At 48.2% G+C, this 19,697-nt stretch overlaps 1 protein-coding gene across 1 annotated transcript; it reads left to right on the top strand.

Annotated features, from left to right (window-relative positions):
* Positions 1-12,301: 12,301 nt before the first annotated feature.
* FITM2 (fat storage inducing transmembrane protein 2) lies at positions 12,302-18,049 on the top strand. Its single transcript, XM_044262999.1, has 2 exons — positions 12,302-12,531; positions 14,708-18,049. The coding sequence occupies exons 1-2, from the start codon at positions 12,359-12,361 to the stop codon at positions 15,321-15,323; spliced, it is 789 nt and encodes a 262-aa protein (XP_044118934.1). The 5' UTR covers positions 12,302-12,358; the 3' UTR covers positions 15,324-18,049.
* The last annotated feature ends 1,648 nt before the right edge of the window (positions 18,050-19,697 follow it).

Below are 19,697 nucleotides of genomic sequence, written 5' to 3' on the forward strand. Positions count from 1 at the left end.
CACTTGTACAGGTGCAGACTTCCCATCTGTGGAAGTGGTTCAGTGGTTTTCACCGCCGCCTTTGAGGTAGTAACCCCACCACTGCACAGCTGGGGATACTGAGGCACAGGGAGCCTCAGGGACTTGTTCTGGGGCTGGGAGCTTGTTGGTGTGGCCACTGGGGTCCACAGTGAACAACCTCACGCGCTTACAGAATGCATGTGCCTCGCGTGTGCACACACCATGCACCCGTACACGCACGCCCTCATACAAGCACATCTTCCTCCTACAAAGCACAGAAACAGCACCTTCTGCCACCGCATAGATCCCTTCTACCATGCACCCTCAGGTGCCCTCACAGGCATATACAGGAACTCGCCCTTTACACATTTAATCCTCTGAAAACATAGAAGCCGGACGGATTTGCTCCTATCTCAGCGCTCAGTGCTATTTTAAGCCCTTACCTGGAAGAGCTCACTGAATCTTCAGAAAACCTCTATCAGGTTGGGACTATGATTGTCATCCGATCCATTTTCACATACATGAGGGAACTAAGGGGCAAACAGATGAGTCATTTTCTGGGGTCACATAGCCAGTGGGGTGGCGCCGGTGGGATGTGCACCTAGGCAGGCTGGTCATGGGTGGCGGTGGGCGAGGTCTTTAACTTTTTTGTGCCTCAGTTTCCTCATTTATAAAGTGGGGCTGCCTCATGGCACGGTTGGGAGGATTAAATGAGTTAGTACATCTTCAGACACTGAACACAGTGCCTGGTACAGAGTAAGCAGTCCATGTATGGTAGCCTTAACAATAGCTAACAACAATAGCAGTAACAGTCAATGATTGTTTGGCACGTACAAGGAGCCAGGTGTTAAATGCTTTACGGGCGTGATCTTATGTAAGTCTTGCTCCAATTTCATGGGTTAGGTACCAGAATCCCCATGCTATAGATGAAGAAGAGGAAACTCAGAGAGGTTAAGTAATTTTCCCAAGTTCACAGGGCTCGTTCACAAGGCTAGTTCTGGAGGCTGGGTTCCAGAACCACATCTCTCTGATCCTTACCCTGTAAAGTCGCTTTTGAATAGAAACTACAGAGCAAAAGCCTGGTGTTTGAGGGAGGAAACTGAGAAAGCTGGAGGCTTTTGGGTGATCTGCCAGTTAAGGAAAAAAGTTCAGAGAGGTTAAGTGACTTATCTAAGGTCACATAGCAACTGGCAGACTTGGGAGCCCAGATCTGTGTCATTCCAAATCCAAGGAGGAGAGGGGAGCACACGTGAAAAATAAATGCTCCAGATTCTTCCAAAAGATAAACCAAGAAAATGCAAGGGATGAAGAAGGGAATCAGTAAAAACTTAAATCTTAAAAGATACACATTGTATTTTTGTATACAGACAAGACGAAACTACAGGGTCTAGGAATATGTACTTGGGCAGTAAAACTGTAAGGAAACACAAAGAAATACAGTAAGTGAGGCTGTGACCAGGGTGGGACATTTGAGGGGTTCCTATTTTTTTTAATTGTCTATTTTTAGAGAGGGAGAATGGAGGGGAGGGACCTAGAGAGAATCTTAAGCAAGACACATGTCTGACCTGAAGCCCCCTGATGCAGAGACCCCCATCATGGAGCCCAATCTTACAACCTTGAGATCATGACTTGAGCCAACATCAAGATTCCGATGCTTAACTGACAGAGCCACCCAGGCACCCCAAGGGGCTCCTATTTCTTGATCTGACTGGTCGTTACAAGAGGTTTGCCTTATAGGGTCCCCATTGCTTTGTGAGACTTTATGTACTTGTTATATTTTACAATAAAAAGGTTTTCTAAAAAACAATAGCCTTAGTCATCTACACATACACAGTGGCATCTCCCATCTGTTACCTACTTCATTAACCATGCATGAGGATTTTAATCTCCTTTAAACAATTGAAGATGTGAGGTTCAAAGGGGGAGGCGACTTGCCCCCAGTCACACAGTAAATAAGTCTGGGAGCCGGGACTTGACCCCTGTGGCGTGGTGTGTCTCCGCAGCTCAGCGGTGGCTGGATGGCCGGTGGTAATTCCTAGCCCAGCAAGAATTGCAGAGTCCTCATGACAGACGCTGAGAAAGTGACTCCTTGGAAAATAAAGCACACTTGGGGCACCGGGGTGGCTCAGTGGTTAAGTATGTGCCTTCAGTTCAGGATCCTGGGATCAAGCCCCACATCAGGCATATTGTGTGTCAGGAAGCCTGGTTCTCCCTCTCCCACTTCCTCCTGCTTGTGTTCCTCTCTCGCTGTCTCTCTTTGTCAAATAAATAAATAAATAAAATCTTTAAAATAAATAAATTAATTAAGCACACTCCCCAGCACCTTTGGTCTTCCAGGTCTTTTGCTCCCTCTGATTTCCCAAGGCAGAGTCTGCTCGTTGGCATGTTACCCAGAAGGAGGCAGGATGGTCTAGGAGTGAGTGAGGCGCAGAGCCATGGTGTCAGGTGACCAGGCTCGAGCGCTCTCTGAGCCTCAGTCTCCTTCTCTGTAAAATGGGAACAATGAAGAGGTGCTACCTTATTTGGCTATTATGAGGAATTCAGTGAGATATATGTTAGCACACAAAGGAAAATTTGTTCAATGTTAGCTGTTGAACTGCCCCAACACAAACACTGTGAGTGCATTGCCAATCTGCTCATGAACAGGTAAAATGAATTTAAGGTAACAGAAGCTAGAAGTGGCTAGCACGTGGGGTACGGATGGGAGCTTCTGCTGAGGGGCTGTATCTGCCTTATATTTTGATCCAAGACACAGGGTGAATCTGTGTCAGAATTCATCTAGTTGCATACCTGAGATGTCAGCACTTAAACTTAAGTTACACCTTAATAAAAAAATTTAGAGTTATATGTGCTTTTAAAAAACCTTTGTTTAAAAGAGTTCTTTCTACAAGTATACAATGAAAATCCTATATAAGAAATAACACACACCAGCAGAAATATAACATTCTTGTCTCCCCAATAACACATACTTCCTCCGCTGTACACAGGAATAACCCCGCATCCACCCACCCAAACCCCAACACTCTACGAACGTAGCCAAAGACCCCAACACCAACACAGACAGAAGTCACCATCCAACAGAGCAGACACGCCTGCATTTCACTCAACCTCACATCACGTCCATCTTCAAATATAGATGTTTTTCCACTTTGGGCGAGTGGAAACACACCCTCCACGCAAACACACAAACTGAGACACACATAAGCCAAACCCACAGACCAAACTGACTCAATGAGGAAATCCGTGTGTCATACAGACAACACCACTTCCTCACTAGTAGGACCTGTAATTCCTCTGAGGTCCTGTAATTCCTCTGAGCCTCAGTCTCCTCATCTGCAAAATGGGCCCAATGAGGTCTTCTTTCATGAAATGAAATCAACTAAAAAGGAAGACAATGAGCAAATCCGCCTAGAGGAAGGAGTTGTGTGATTTGTGTCTCTATCTTCAGTGACTCGCATCACATCACTTTTAATGAACTCACCAGATTAATCTTTAGATTCAATACAATCTTAACCCAAATTCCAAGTTTTCTGGAGGACGTTGACAAGCTGCTTCTAACCCTCATGCAGAAGAGTCAGGGCCCAAGATCGTGTAAGACCCACCACAAGCGGTAATGACAGACATGATAATGGAGCAGAAGCAGGAACGGGAGCGGAGGGTGAAGCTGGGACCGAGGGGTGGGGGTGGGGGACAACAGCCCAAGGCGGTGGACAGTAGTGCAAGCTGGGGGACAGCCGTGCAAGACGGGGAGAGAGCAGTGCAAGGCAGGAGGACAGTATGAGCAAAGGCTCTGAGGCAGGCGGGAATTTGGTCCATGGGAAGTGAAGAAAAGGCAGGTTAGGGAAGACTCCGGGGATAAGAAAGTGTAAGAAGGAGGTTGAGAGATGAGGTCAGAGGTAAGCAGAGGCTTTTTCTTGCTGGTGGGAGGCCTTGGATGCCACACCAGCTGCAGGGCGGGTGAGGACCTGAGATCAGCCTTTGTGCTTCGTCCTCTGTCCAGTCCTGCCTGGGGGTTGGGGACTGGCGTGTGGGGGTTGGGGACTGGGAAGGAGAGCAGACCAGGACTTAGCCCTTTAGGGAAGGGGTTCATCCCAGTCCAACCTTCTAGGAGCTGATTTCCCACAGACCCCCAGAACCCTGAAACCAAAAGGGTGCCCTTGAAGTTCCCTCCTGGTCCTCTCCCTCCCACTAAAGATTCTAAACAGGTTCTGGGTGTCAGAGAGGACTTATCCCACCCAAAAAAAGTGGGGGAAACTGGAGGCTGGGGCTGGCCAGGCAGGCCATGCTCCTGTGCCCTGGCCCACAATCCCAGCGTGAGGCCTCCTGTCTGAGAAGAGAGTGAGGCCACTAGAGGCCAAGGCCGTGCCCTCGGGGAGCCTGCGGCCCCAGGACTGGGCAATCGTCCTCAGGGTCCAGTCTGAACAGCTGCACGACCAGGTGTGGTCACGGAATTTGCTGTGTCGCCCGCCAGCGCAGCTGGAGCGGAAAAGCCTCAGTGTCAGCGCCCGTCGCCTGGCCACCACCGCCGAGGCGCCCCACATTCCTGTGCAGGGCGGGAGTCCAGCCCCGCGGCCACTTCCCTGCTGCTGCTGGACCTTAAGAGTTCAGCAATGTAAGGGAGGGAAGGGACCAGGGGGAACCTCTGGGCCTCCTGGCTCCTCCATGGCCTGAGAACAGAGTCAGACTTCTTACCTGTTCAGTGGGGATTGTGACGCTTTGCTGTGTCTGCCTCGAAAGTTACTGAGCAGCCATAGGATGAGCATCTTTATTTCGGAGGTGAACACCTATTGTGTGCCTACTGTATACACGACACCCAGCATAGTCAGTTTTCGCTTATTTATCTGGGCAACAAAGCTGGCACTATAGGGATCTCATTTTTCAGACGAAGAAACAGAGAGGTAAGTGACTCATCCTAGAGGCATACTGACCCTGGTCTGAAACCCTCTCTGATGGATTGCCAGCTGTGTGACCTTGGCTAAGTTTCTTAGCTTCTCTGTGCCAGCATTTGCAAAATGAAGTAATAGCAGTACTTGCCTTAGTTGTGAGAAAAAAGAGCCAAATTCAATAAAGCACTTAGCACAGTGCCGGACACTTAATAAGGCTCAGTAAAACCGGTTCTCCTTAGAACCTAGGTATTTTATTCCCAGTTAGGTGTTCTTTTTAAAAATATATACCATCTCATATATTGTGAAATGTAATAAGTGTACTTGATTTATAAAATATATATATATAGTTTCATCAATTTTTTTAAAGAAAACATCTGACTACCCCCCAGGTAAAGAACTAGAACTTTGCCTATACTCCTTCCGACCCCAGTGCCCTCCCTTTACCTACCACACTGGGATATCCAGTGCCTGGCCTTTCTTTCCAGTTTTACCAACGTTTTTTCCGGACAGCAAAACCTCAGCCCCAAAGCCTGAGATCAGAGGGTCTGGGTTGAGAGAGACTGTGCGTGGGGGTGGAGGAGGGGGCAGGATTGGTGAGGTTGGGGTAGGGTCCAAGGGAGGCCCTCCTGCGGCTCTCCCTGTGGCCCGCAGATGAGCGAGACCTGGTCCCTGGACCTCCTCCCCCAGCCCTTCTGCCTCAGTGCCCACATGCTGAGCAGCCTGGCTAGTGTGTGCTGGGACCCCCCCCCCACCCCCCACACCGCCAGAGGACACAGCCCCCTCCCACTCAGCAGGCAGGGAGTCTGGCCGCTGGCAGACACAGGCTTTGCTCAGCTGCCTCACCCCAGGGAGTGGCTCGTTGTCCCCTCCAGCCAGAAAGAGGTATCCAGAGGTTAAGAATGGGGGAGGCATTGAAGAAAGAGCTCAGGAGGAAGGGATTGGTGCCGGCAGGCCAGGAGTGGTGGACAGAGCGGGCTGCCCATGGGGAGAATTACTGGGCTGCCCGCCCCCGCCCGATCCCACAGTGAATTATTTCACCCACATCAGCCAACAAAAGGACACCTGCTGGTCACTCTTCCTGGAAGGTTGGCTTCCCACTGTTCTTCTGGACAACCCCTGACGCCCACTTAGAAATCGTCTCCTCCAAGAACTCTTCTCTGATCCTTTCTTGGTCCTATGGAGTCTTCTCCTCGGTGGCCCCAGGCAGTCGCGATCTAATCCACTGTCCCTCTACGGGGGCATCATTCCCACTTTATGGACCAGAAAATCCCTTTCCCGGTGATTTACAATCTTGGAAACCCCTGCAGATTAAAAAAATAATAATTTCATAATTATTATTCTGTCATCCCTTCCGTTTATTTTTAAAAAGCCACTTTAGGGGTACCTGGGTGGCTCAGTGGGTTAGAGCCTCTGCCTTTGGCTCAGGTCATGATCCCAGAGTCCTGGGATCGCCCCGCATTGGGCTCTCTACTCGGCGGCCCGCCCCCTCTCTGGCTGCCTCTCTGCCTGCTTGTGATCTCTGCCTGTTAAATAAATAAATAAATCTTTAAAATAATAATAATAATAATTTCATAATTATTATTCTGTCATCCCTTCAGTTTATTTTTAAAAAGCCACTTTAGGGGCACCTGGGTGGCTCAGTTGTTAAGCATCTGCCTTCAGCTCAGGTCATGATTCCAGGGTCCTGGGATGGAACCCCGCATCTGGCTCCTTGCTCTGCAGGAAGCCTGCTTTGCCCTGTCGCCTTCCCCCTGCTTGTGTTCCCTCTCTCGCTGTGTCTATCTGTCAAATAAATAAATGAAATCTTTTTTAAAAAGCCATTTTAATTTAAAGTAACTTCCTTTACATCAGCATATTAATAATGATTCATAAATTTATTTAACAACAACCAAAAAGAGTGCTTAGTAGATGCCAGCCACGGTTCTAGACACTTGGGATGCATCAGTGAATGAGAAAGGCAATGTTCCCTGCCCTTTGGAGTCGACATTCAAGTAGGGGAGACAGAAATAAACAAACAAGTAAATTATAAAGTGTATTTTATTTTGTATTTTTTAAAGTGCATTTTATTTTAAAACTTTTTTTAGTTTTTTAAAGATTTATTTATTTTTACTTGAGAGAGAGAGAGAGAGAGAGCTGGGGCTGGGGAGGAGGTAGTGTTAGCAGAGGCAGAGGGTGAGGGAGAGTCCCAAGCAGACTCCACACTGAGCATGGAGCCCAGCACAGGACTCAACCTCATGACCCCAAGATGACAACCCCAGTGGAAACCAAGAGTCGGATGCCTAACCCACTGTACCAGCCAGACACCCCTAAAATGTATTTTATAAAGGACCTTTAATGATAACTCCTAATTCATAAAGACCTCCTATTCTCTGCCATTTAGTCAAGTGATTCAGGCCAATATACTTGAAAACAGACCAAGATCATTGTCAAAATAAAGACCTCTTTCCCAATGGAAACAAACACTCAAGACTTTTGTATTCTATCCTGGAAGAATGTAATCTCCTTATAAATCAGTGGCACTATAGTGTAATGTGGTTATAAAGAAGAAAAATTCTTTCTGAGAAGGCAGCACAAACTTACATTTCCTTTTATTTAACGCTTAGCTTATGTATGTGCATGTCCAACCTGGCCAGAGGCACAATGGTGACCTCAGATGATTTCCATGCAATCGTTCCACAGACTTAGTGAGTTTGCCTCCAACGAGGGAAACTGTGGTTTTAAAGGGGGATAAATCATCAGTTATTAAGGAAACTCACCTACTCAACACGTTGGAAGTCCTAACATCTAGCCCAATGCTTGATCCATAGCAAATTAATAAATGTTGCTTGGCCGAGTAAATGAATGATTATCACCTTCACTAGATTTTAAATGCTTTGAGACCCACTTGTAACAATAGTTGCCGAATAAAGGAGGCATGAAACTAGCCACTAGGTGGTACCAGGGAAGGTTCAGGCGGGCAGAATGCTGGTTTCTGTGGTCTTCTATCACCCTCTGGTGGGGAAGGACAGAGCACGGTCCTTCAGTGCCTTAAAATCACGTGTTTTTCAAACTGCAGATCCCCCCACCCATTCGTGAGTTGTAAAATCAGTTCAGCGGGTCATGACCAGCATTTCTAAAAATTTATAATGAAACAGAAAATGTCAGAGCATCTCATGCATAGCAGAGGTATATTCTGTCATGAACTATCATAAAGCTCTGTTTACAGGTATGTCTATGTATATATTAGCATGCACATTCGCTCATATGCTACAGATATATTTTTAAGTGTATGCTAGATTACAGTGTGATTTATCGATACATGTTCAACAATGAGCTCTCTAAGACAATGTGTAAGTATATATGTGCATAGGTTTATCATAAGGGTTTTTTATTTTTTTATTTTTAAAGATTTATTTATTTGATAGACAGAGATCACAAGTCGGCAGAAAGGCAGGCAGAGAGAGAGAGGGAAGCAGGCTCCCTGCTGAGCAGAGAGCCCGATGCAGGACTCGATCCCAGGACCCTGAGATCATGACCTGAGCTAAAGGCAGCGGCCCAACCCACTGAGCCACCCAGGCACCCTATCATAAGGGTTTCTTAACACGAGGTGTGTCGCACAGATTTTACAAATCATGACACGCACAAATATTTTTTACTGTAAATTTCAGATAATAAATTGATTCCCACAGGTTGCTTTCACTGATTTTTGCCGGACTCTTGTATCTATAAACACCTTAGTGTTTCAGTTCAATCGTGATGAATGGAATTGCATCTCTATCTAGACAATCAACAAACCAGATAAAGCCCCGATTTATAGTGATTGCCAGTTTCACTGGTGTAGACTTCCATCGTGGCTGGTTTTAAGCTCCTAGTGTGGTGTTGCTGAACCCATAGTTGGGAAAACAGGCCTGGAACATACCGGTTTTGGAACATACCGGCCTGGAACACCCACAGATACACTGGGTGCAAGTAATTCTAAGAGCAAAGGTAAATAAGGACATATAGTAAACTAATTAGAAAATAATGAGTTTTGAATAGTTTGTTAGTTTCTGTAATGTAATTTTAAATAATGGCTATGTTTAATGATCAGCTTGCAAAAGCTGTGAAAACCTAACGCTCTGTTCTCACAGGCCTGAATGGGTTGGCTCCAGAACACTGTTGGACTCAGGACAGAAACACGGATTTTCGAATATGTGTTGAAGTAGAAGGAAAGGAAAGGAAAAAGAAAAGAAAGAAGGAAGGAAAGAAAGAAAGAAAGAAAAAGGAATGAAGGAGGGAACAAAAGAAGGAAGGAAGAAAGAGGAAGGAAGGAGGGACGAAAGGGAGGGAAAGAAAGAAAGAAAAGAAAGAAAGGGAAAGGAAGAAAGAAAAGGAAGGAAATGAGGAGAGAGAAAGGAAGGGAGGAAGGTAAGAGGGAAGGACAAGGAAGAGAGAAAGAAAGAAAAAAAAGAAAAAAGGAAGGAAGGGAGAGAAAAGAAGGAAGGAAGGAAGGAAGGAAGGAAGGAAAGAAACTTCTCTAGAGACTTACAATTTTTCAGGTCTGGGTTTAACCTAATCTTCAAAATTCTCCAGGGATGAAGCTGCACGGGTCTTAAGTAGATCAAACCCAAATCCTTTCTTTTCATTTTTTTTTCTAAAGGTTTTATTTATTTGACAGAGAGAGATATCAGGAGTAGGCAGAGAAGCAGGCAGAGAGAGAGGGGGGTGGGAAGCAGGCTCCCCGCTGAGCAGAGAGCCCAATGCGGGGCTCGATCCCAGGACCCTGAGATCATGACCTGCGCCGAAGGCAGAGGCTTAACCCACTAAGCCACCCAGGCACCCCAAACCCAAATCCTTTCTACAGATTCTACAGATCCTGGGTGGCTTAGTTGGTTAAGTGCCTGCCTTCAGCTCAGATCATGATCTTGGGATCCTGGGACTGAGCCCCACATCAGGCTCCCTGGTCAGCAGGGAGCCTTCTCTTCCCTCTCTCCTCCCTCTCCCTCTGCCTGCTGCTCCCCCTGCCTGCACTCTCTCTCTTTCAATATAAATAAATAAAATCTTAAAAAAAAAAAAAAGAAATACAAACTCTGAAAGTTTCAGGAGGTACATTTTTGAAAGTTTGGTTTGGATGATATCTAGAATTTCTGTTCACCCAGCACCCTTTTCCCTTTTCTTGGGGTGGGGGTCAGCATCTGGATTTTCACTGATGAAACATTTTAACAATGTCCAGTGTACCTCCCTGCTCTTAACTGTTGTGCAGTTTGCTATGGGAAGTAACAATAACTGAGCACTGGCCAACCTTCAGAAGCTAGAGATGGTTTCAGGTATTATCCACAAGCTTCATTCACAAATAACATATTTCTAGCTGTGTAGTTTTCATTACCAATCATGAAAAACCAAACTGGTGTGATCGCCACTATATTTTCTTTTTAAAATGTAACTTCTTGAAGACCCAGAGACATCTTGCTATGGAAGAACTCTGATTAGGTAAATGCAAATTTACAGATATGAAGATCATCTTGAGGTGGTTAAGGGATTAATGCTTTTATTCTCATTAGCTTATTAATTCTCTGCGCGAGAGACTTTAAACATCAGCCCATTCTAGGCATAAATCAGGCCAGTGTTCCCCGAAGTTTGGTAGCTATCCTTGATTTAGGTGCGTGAAATTATTTTAGGCGGCTGGTGATGATGAATATTTCAATATAAATGTTTTATTTGTAATAGAATAAATACAACTGGCACACAGAATCCATGATTTCAAGGATATTTTTGGCTTGAGAGGCTGTTCGGGAGGTATTTAAGTTTGAAGCATGTGCTGTTTAAAGAAAAGCTTTAAGTAAATAATAGTATTTGGTGGTGTATGGACATAGAACAATCAGTTAAGGTGTTTATAATGGCTTGAAAAGTGACCTCTAAAAAGATGTGTCTTAACCCCTGGAGCCTGGGAATGCGACCTTATTTGGAAATAGGGTCTTTGCTGACATAACTAAGGATTGTCTCAAGATAATTCTGGATTTAGGGTAGATCCGAAATCCAAGGACTATTGTCCTGATAAGAGACAGAAGGAGAAAGACACACAGAGGGGAGAAGACCACGTGCTGCTGTTGGAGGCAGAGACCCAAGCTATAAAGTTACAAGCCAAAAACCACCAAAAATTGCCCACAGGCACCAGAAGTGGGGAGAGAGGCATGGGCAGGAGTGTCTCCAGAGCCTCTAGAAGGAACCGACCCTGCCAATCCCTTGGGATTTCTGGCTTCCAGAACAGTGAAAAAATAAATATCTGGTGTTCTAAGCCAAAAAGTTTGTAGTCGGGGCTCCTGGGTGGCTCAGTCGGTTAAGCAGCTGCCTTCAGCTTAGGTCATGATCTCAGGACATAATCAAGCCCCACACCCAGCTCCCTGCTCAGTGGGGAGCTTGCTTCTCCCTCTCCTTCCCACCTATGCTCTCTTGCTATCTCTGCCCCTCTCTCTCAAATAAATAAATAAATAAATAAATAAATAATTTTTTTTTTTTAAAAAAGAACATTAGGGACACCTGGGCGGCTCAGTCCACCCGGTATCTGCCTTTGGCCGGGGTCATGATCTCAGGGTCCTGGGGTAGAGCCCTGCATCAGGCTCCCTGCTCAGCGGGAAGTCTGCTTCTCCCTCTCCCTCCCTCCTGCTCATGCTCTCGCTCTCTCAAGTAAATAAAATCTTTAAAAATAAATAAATAAAGAAGTTTGTAGTAATTTGTTATGGCAGTCCTATGAGATTGATACAATGCGAGGAGAGGGGAGGTGAGGAGCCTGAAATTTGGGAAACACTGAGTTAGGAACCCAGTCACAATGGGGGTGGTCAGAGGGTTTAGCTCTGTGATAAACCGAGTGACTGAGTCACCACACCGTTATCTGATCTTAACCCCCAGAGTCCAGCATTTTCACTCAGTACAATAGTTGTTATAAAAGCTTTTTAAAAAAATCTAATGACTAAACATTTAAATTGAGTAATTATTTTGTGCACTTTTCTAATAAAATTAAATCTCATCTCCCTATACCTGGAACACCCTAATGACTTCGGGTTCATACACTAACTCTTGCGAGGGGTTGAGCTCTCTTGTCTCCCCATTTTACAGAGGAGAAAACTAAGGCGCGGACGGAGGCGGTGTCTCCAAGCTTTGAGGAGAGACTAAATGGTGCTATGACCGCTTCTCTAATTCTTACAGCACTGCATTTACTCTTCCCCATCGCCAGCAAATACTCCCGGGAGAGCTTCTTCCCAGACCCAGAACAAGACTCCTCGCCTGCCGCCTGGCGGCGGGACTGGAAGCAGAAGAGGGCCGGCGTTCGGGAGTGGACGCGCTGCAGAGGCCTCCAGTGGCCGGGAGGGGGAGCACGAGCGCGAGCGCTCCGGGAGGGGTGGGGCTCGCGGGTGGCGCGCATGCGTCCAAAGGGACGCCGCGGCTTCTTCCGAGCGCAGGGCACGACGGTGGCCGAGAGGATTCGGGGAAGCGGACGGTGGCCGACGAGGTCGGGCATGGAGCATCTGGAGTGCTGCGCGAGGCTCCTCCGGGGAACGCTGGTGCACGCGGCCGTGCGGCGCTACTTGCCCTGGGCGCTGGCGGCCTGCATGCTGGCGGGCTCCCTCCTCAAGGAGCTCTCCCCGCTGCCCGAGAGCTACCTCAGCAACAAGCGCAACGTCTTCAACGTGTGAGTACGCCCCGGGTCCTCTCCTGTCCCTGCCCTCGCCGAGCCCCCGTCGCCTCGTCCGTAGAGCAGGGGCTTAGCGGTCCTGATGGACGAGCCATGGGACGGGGAGGCCCTCTTCATTGTGACAGCTGCATGTGCACGCGTGTCGCGCCCGAGGAACCCCGAATGGCTGTGTCACTAGCCGTTGATGTCTGCACGCCCAGACGAGCCGGCTTAAGTTGACTGGGCAGGGAGTGCCGGGCAGGGCTGTGTGTGTGCGCGCGCGCGCGTGCGGGGCTCGGGGGGATGGGGATGGGGCGTTGAATTAAACCTCTGTCGCGGCGCCCCCCACCTCCCCTTGGAGTTAGGAGTAATCCCCGGACCTGCTTGGAGATGCCACCTTCCTCCTGCCTGTCTGCGTCAGACCCCGCGCGGAGTCCGACCCCATGCCCACCTCGCCCCCATCCCCGGCTTGTGACAGAATCCCGTCACCACCTGTGCCGTCTCGCCCTGACACCCCCTAACCTTTGCGAGCCTCGCCCCCGCCTATGATGGAGCCCCCGCTCCGAGATCGTCCCCGGGGAGCGGAGTCCTCCAGCCTCTGACCTTTACCCTGGATCTCCTTGGACCTTCTCAGCCACTCAAAGTTCGTGGCAGTGGCCCAGGGAAGCAAGCCCAGTTGTGCTTATTGAGACACCTCCTTAACTCCACCCACTCACGCCTTTTGTCTGTATTGTTTTTAACTCCTGGATTTCAAGGGTTTTGCACAAAAACACTTGCAGTAGTAAAGTAGTAAAATTTTATTTGAAGGATAAAACTTCTGCCTTGAAGTGAGCTTAGATTCTTTAAAATTAGAGTTTCAGCAAGATCTCCCCAAAAAATCAGCCCAACTTTGGTTATCTACTTAAAACCCTGGTTTCTCTCCCCAGCAGTGACAGATCGTGCATGTCAGTTCCCAAGGAAGATGTGAATGACAGGCTGTTGGGTGGTGACTGAGTAGCCCTGGGAACCCAGGAAAAAGTCATCCTGTCCTTGGCCTCCCCTTCCTTCCTCACCCATCGGTGGTGGCTGGGCTAAGAATAGATGGTGATGAGTGTGGTTATAGCCCCAAGCCTCCTGCATGTGTGTTTCCCATGGCTGGTCCCCAGGTCAGCCACCTTTGACGAGCGAGGGGAGGCAGACAGGCAGCTGCTGCTTTATCTGGCCTGGGTGGGCTGGGAGCCAAGTGGCCTGGCAGACAAGCCCCTGTTGTTTGGGGGTAACCATGACCATGGTTTCTGACATTTTGTTCCAAACCTCTGTGTTAATTGGAGGGAACAACTGAATCGTTGGCTCTGGGAGGGATTTAAAAACTCATTTGTTGGGGTGCCTGGATGGTGGCTCAGTGGGTTAATGCCTCTGCCTTTGGCTCAGGTCATGATCTCAGGGTCCTGGGATTGGGCCCTGCATCGGGCTCTCTGCTCGGCAGGGAGCCTGCTTCTCTCTCTCTCTGCCTGCCCCTCTGCCTGCTTGTGATCTCTGTCAAATAAATAAATAAAATCTTTTTAAAAAAAAAAAACCTCATTTGTTCTTCTCAGCTCTATTTTACAGCTTGGGAAACTGAGGCCTGGAGACGTGTGGTAACAGGTTGAGTCAGAATCAGGATTTGAACCCCGTCTTCTGGTTTGAACTCAAACTCTGTTCTGAGATCATTGCTGCCACGGAGGAAAGAGCCACGGTGTAGAAAAAACACACACTTTGGGGCTAGCCAAACCTTGATTTACTCTGGGCTCGCTGATAGTGTGATTTTGACCCTGGGCCAGTTACGGAACTTTTCTGAGCCTTGCATTCTCTATGAAATGGAGCAAATGAGACCTTCTTCCCAGGGCCACCATGAGTGTTCTATGTGTCGACTTTCCCAGGCCCTGGATCACAGATTAAGATCACAGGCCTGGGATTTGAATCCCAGCTCCACCACTTAGGACCTCTACTTTGGGCATGATACTTCTATACCTCAGTTTTCTTATCTGTAAAATGGGGATAATAATAAGGATGTAGGAGTTATTCCGTTTGAAATTTAGTAAGTGAAGTTGTTATCTGTAGCTTTTTATCAACTTTGCTTATTTCCCCTCCCTGGAGAGTCTAGGGACCCAAGTCATGACCTTGTCTCCTCTCTGCCATGTCCCCTGTCTTCACTTCCACTTTCATCTTCTGCCAGGTATTTTGTCAAACTGGCCTGGGCCTGGACCTTCTGTCTCCTCCTGCCTTTCATTGCCCTCACCAACTACCACCTGACAGGCAAGGCCGGCCTGGTCCTGCGGCGGCTGAGTACCCTGCTGGTGGGCACGGCCATCTGGTATGTCTGCACAGCCCTCTTCTCTAACATCGAACACTACACAGGCAGCTGCTACCAGTCGCCCTCCCTGGAGGGGGTCAGAAAGGAGCACCAGAATAAGCAGCAGTGCCATGGGGGAGGAGGCTTTTGGCATGGCTTTGACATCTCGGGCCACTCCTTCCTGCTGACCTTCTGCGCCCTTATGATTGTGGAGGAGATGGCCGTGCTGCACGAGGTGAAGACGGACCGGAGCCACTGCCTGCACACGGCCATCACCAGCCTGGTGGTGGCCCTGGGCTGCCTGACCTTCATCTGGGTGTGTATGTTTCTGTGCACAGCTGTTTACTTCCACAACTTGAGCCAGAAGGTGTTCGGCACCCTGTTTGGTCTGCTGAGCTGGTATGGGACCTATGGATTTTGGTATCTGAAGGCTTTTTCCCCAGGACTGCCTCCCCAGAGCTCTACTTTGAATTTGAAGCGAGACAGTTACAAGGAATAAAAGAGAAACAAAAGGGGGTGATGGCAGGACAATGGCTAATGTATTTTTTCATTATTTTTCTTAGTTATTTAACTAAATTATTGACCCTACTTCAAAGAGGAAGCTTACCAGCAAGCTTTGCTGAGTGGTGGTGGAGTCTGGGGAGTGAGTTTAATCCCCACACTTCTTGTCACAAGCACCGCCATTCCCAGTGGGGCACTTTTTGTCCCTGGCAAGGCTTGACCTTAATCTGTAATGTTCCTTTTGTCCCTGGAGGGCAGGGCTAACGCTCAGTGAGAGTACAGAACTAGGAAAGCCTCTGTTGTGTGGCTGAAGGGGAGGCCTGGGCCTCGGGACCCTTCTCTGCTGCCATCATTCTCTCCCTGATCCTGGAGTCTGGTATTGTTAGTGCTGTGGTTTAACAGTATTACCCTCGGGTCCGTTTTGCATAAGCATTTATTTCCAGCAGGGTTCTTTATAAACCAGCCAAATGCCTGAAAGACGCTCTCTGGTGGAGATAATTGCTTATCCTCAGAATGTTACATATTGCAACTGACTTGTGATTAGCTACCAAAACAGTGACACTGGAGTGCCTCTCTGGCTGAGTGTTGCTGGAGTGCCTCTCTGGCTGAGTGTTGGATAATATTTATGTAATGAACATTGCTAGTTTTCTGTGTGTATTGTCTATTATGTATTGGTTTTTAGAGCAATAAGGTTATCTTTTTTTCCTACAATTTTGAGCAAATGCTTTATTGTTTTTAATAACAACTATGGCATTTGTTTTTTGTTGACAAAACCCCCCAAGATAACCCAGAACTTCCCTTTGGTACGTGTGTAGATAGCTTTGAGGTTTATTTGGGTTTTTTGCTTTTTTTTTTTTTAGAACACTGATTTACTTTTTATAATCAAAACTCTTGGCTTATAGTATTAAATTCCACCTCACTTCAGGGGCTGTTTTCTCTATAAAGAATAAAATCCGAAAGCAGACGTTTTCATGACAACTGAATGAATTTTAAGCTGAGTCAGAGTAACTTTGCAAAATACATTCTTGGCACTGAAACTTTCCTGACCACGCATCGGCGGTTAATCTAAACAGCATGTTAGTAAGTACATCGATCAGTCTGCTCTGGCCCAAGGGACTTTTACATTTTGGATGAGATTTTGACAAATCAGAGGTGAAGGAAAATGCTTCCATTGCCTCTGATGGCAAGAAGCCAACCCGTTTGCAAAAATGTCCTTATTAAATATCGGAGTGACTTTGGCCCCATCCTCCTACTTGTACCAGCACCAGACCAACCCTGGGCCTGTTCAGCTGGCCTTGAAATCCATCTTTTCTTTCCCTATTGCACACTTCCCGATGGCTGACCTTGTCCTTCTGTGGCTTGTCACCTCCACCCGCAAAGGTGCGGTTACAGTTCTGTGACAGGACACCCTCCCACCCCCCCATGTCCCCACAGGCTGCGTCCTTAGGCCTTTTGTACCCAGCCCCTTGCACTTTGTATAATCATCCTGGAAGCTTCCTTGATGTTCCTCCTCTCCCCCCAAGTTAAGCCTGATAATAGCATTAACCGACAAGCACTACACTTGACTGCCTTAACTCAAGCTTAGATTGTTAAGAGCTTGAGGCCCAGAAAATCTTCAGGGTAAACTGTCTTTCCTATAAAGGTGTATTTAAAACCTGTAGCTGGTATCCCATCCGGCTGCATGTTAATTCGTATCCATGAAAATGGGAGTTGTGACCCACTGTACCCAGAGGTGGCAGAAAACAGTGGCGCGGAGATCCCAGAGGTGTCACCGGGCTGCTCTAGGAGCCTTGGCCAGATGTCACAGGCCCCGTCAGAAATTTTTTGCCCTCTGGAGTTTCCGTCTGTGAATGGGGAGTGGAAGAGGGGGTGGCGTAGGTGGCAGGGGCTGGTTGAAGGGGGTGGGCTCTCTCCGGAGTTTCGTGTTCAGCACCAAAAGGCAGCAGGCACTAGGTGACTCCGCATGTTCATTGGCCGCATGTAAATCTCCAGCCATTCCTCTGTGGCGGTTGGGATTCGGGCTCAGCGTTAACTCTGTGCAAAGTGACCGTGACTGACCCTCATGTATCGAGTGGTCGTTCACCACTTCCTGTTCGGTCTTAGCACCCTTGCCTTTCTCTTGGGGACGTGCCCCGTATCCCCGAGTGAGAGCGCCTGGCGTAGCTGAGAGTGTGGGCTTCGGAAAACCCCAGATGTGGGTTCCCGTGTTGGCACCGCCGCTGAGAGCCGTCTGACCACAGCAAGCTTCGTGGCCACATCTGGACAACGGAGGAGATGAAACTGGGAGCATTAAGGGCGGGGATGTAGGTAAAATGCCCCGCACCTGTGCTCAGCAAACGATAATCCCTTGTCTCCCTTTTTGCCCTCCAAGCCTTTAAACTTCTTGGCTCTTCGCGGAAGGCAGGGAAACAAGCATCTCCTTTTGAGTACCATCTGGGGTCTGGGTCTCCCATTGAAATAGTCGTGCATCATGTTCCGGAAAGTGTCTGTTGTCTCCAGGTGCTGAACAGGAAGCTTTTAAGGGCATGTGGGATCCCAGAACTCTGCCATGCTTGTTTTGCCTCACTTGCTGAGGCTCATTCACTGACGCCTCATTTTCCGTGTGCATCTGTCCTCATCTGAGCAGCAGATTGTATTTAGAGAATGGCTTTTGCCACTGTTATGCACACACAGATCGTGTGTGTCAACAAGCAAATTAAGTAAACTGGAGATAATGAAATTCCACATACCATGTCTTGTGTGTTCTTTTCTAAAACCCTTAAGAAGCCCAGAACCGGGAAAGCTCAGCCTACCTGAGGACAATGGTGTAGTTCCTATGGGAGCTGCTCGCTGTGTAGGCTGTTTACTCTTTCTGTTTCCTCCCAAATCCTATAAGCTACGTTTGGTTTATGTCCCGTCACCTATTTCCTAACTTGATTGACTCCTTCCCTCTGTGCCATATCCTGGGGTCTGGATTGAGCAGATTGGGGAGTTTTCCTGGCAGAAGGAGAAGAGCTGAGCCTCACGGGAGTTGTGCTGGAGAGTGGTTCCAGAGTTCACTCCCATGAGGTCCCCTGGGTGAGTGCCCTGTGCCCTGTGCCCTGTGCCCTGGAGGCCTAGACACATGTGAGGGCTTTCTGTGCCTTTTCGTGCCCACTCATTTGTCAGCCTGACCTGCTTGGCACCACCAGGCAGTGTCTGTCGAAAACGCCACAGTTCCAGGATTAGAAGTTCCTCATACTGCAAAACTTCCTTCAGCGGCACCAAACTCCCACGGGGAGCCAGGAGCTGATGGGGAGGATAAACTCCCTCCCTGCCTGCGTTGTTGGTCCAAAGTCCATGCCCTTGGAGCTAACTGTGTTCTGGGGAGAATTGGATCCTTCTGTGTGCTCAAGGAATGGAAGATCTTGTGGAGAAGACATGGAAGGAGCCAGTAAGCACCACCAGTGTTCTGAGCGCTGGGGCAAGGTCAGGGCCTGGAACCAGAGAGTGCAGGACAACCGGCTGCCATGGGGAGTGAGGGGATGTTTTCACAAAACATAACCAGTTAGGCAGAGAAGGGAACCCCCAGGAGGGGAGAACAGGATGCACAAAAGCACAGATACGCTATGGGGATTTTTATCCAGACATCCCTTTTCAAGAAACCTGCCGTTCTGCCCATTTTCAGGAGCAACAGAGCATGAAGAAAGCTAGACTTAAAGAAGGACCTTCAGCAGAGGTGATGGGCGGGCCCTGCTGTGATAGGAAGAGCTCCCAGCTAGAGGTCAGGCCGCCTGGCTCCGAACGGGATTCTGCCATTGCTTGTGTTCCTTTCCCGTGTTACTGTGAGTTCCTCGCTCACCAGCTCTGGCTCTCACTTTCCTTATCTGATAAATGATAGCAGTGGACTGAGTAATCTCACCAAATCTTCTGGTCTATTCTGTTTCTCCGTTCTGCTGGGCGAAGCTTCCCAAGCTGGTTACGACTCCTATTTTAGGAAACCACATGAAAAGAAACTCCTACTCAGAGCCTAGATGGCAGCTGGTTTTCTAGCGAGTGACGGAGGAACGTACCTCTGCATGCTCCTTATCGCCCTTCGCCTTTAGTCTGCATTAATAGCCTAGTGCACCTCGGACCTGACGGCAGGTGTTCCATGGACTTGTGGGACGTTGGGAGCTGAGCCTTATTCCCAGAGGGGTGAGCTGCAGAAGCCTTTAAAAAAAAAAAAGTCTCAACACCCAAGCCATTTCTGACACCTGTCGGGAGAAGGGAGGTTCTGTTAAGAGAACGCCTGTGCACCTTCAGAACTTGTCCCAGAAACCCCTCATACGGTCTCTGAAGGGTTTTTAAAGTTGAACACACACAGCACAGAAAGCAGGGACTCTTGTAGCCTGGGGAGACAGGAGATGGTAAA

Source organism: Neovison vison, chromosome 8 (assembly GCF_020171115.1).
Source record: "Neovison vison isolate M4711 chromosome 8, ASM_NN_V1, whole genome shotgun sequence".
In the NCBI taxonomy this organism is placed as follows: Eukaryota; Metazoa; Chordata; class Mammalia; order Carnivora; family Mustelidae; genus Neogale; species Neogale vison.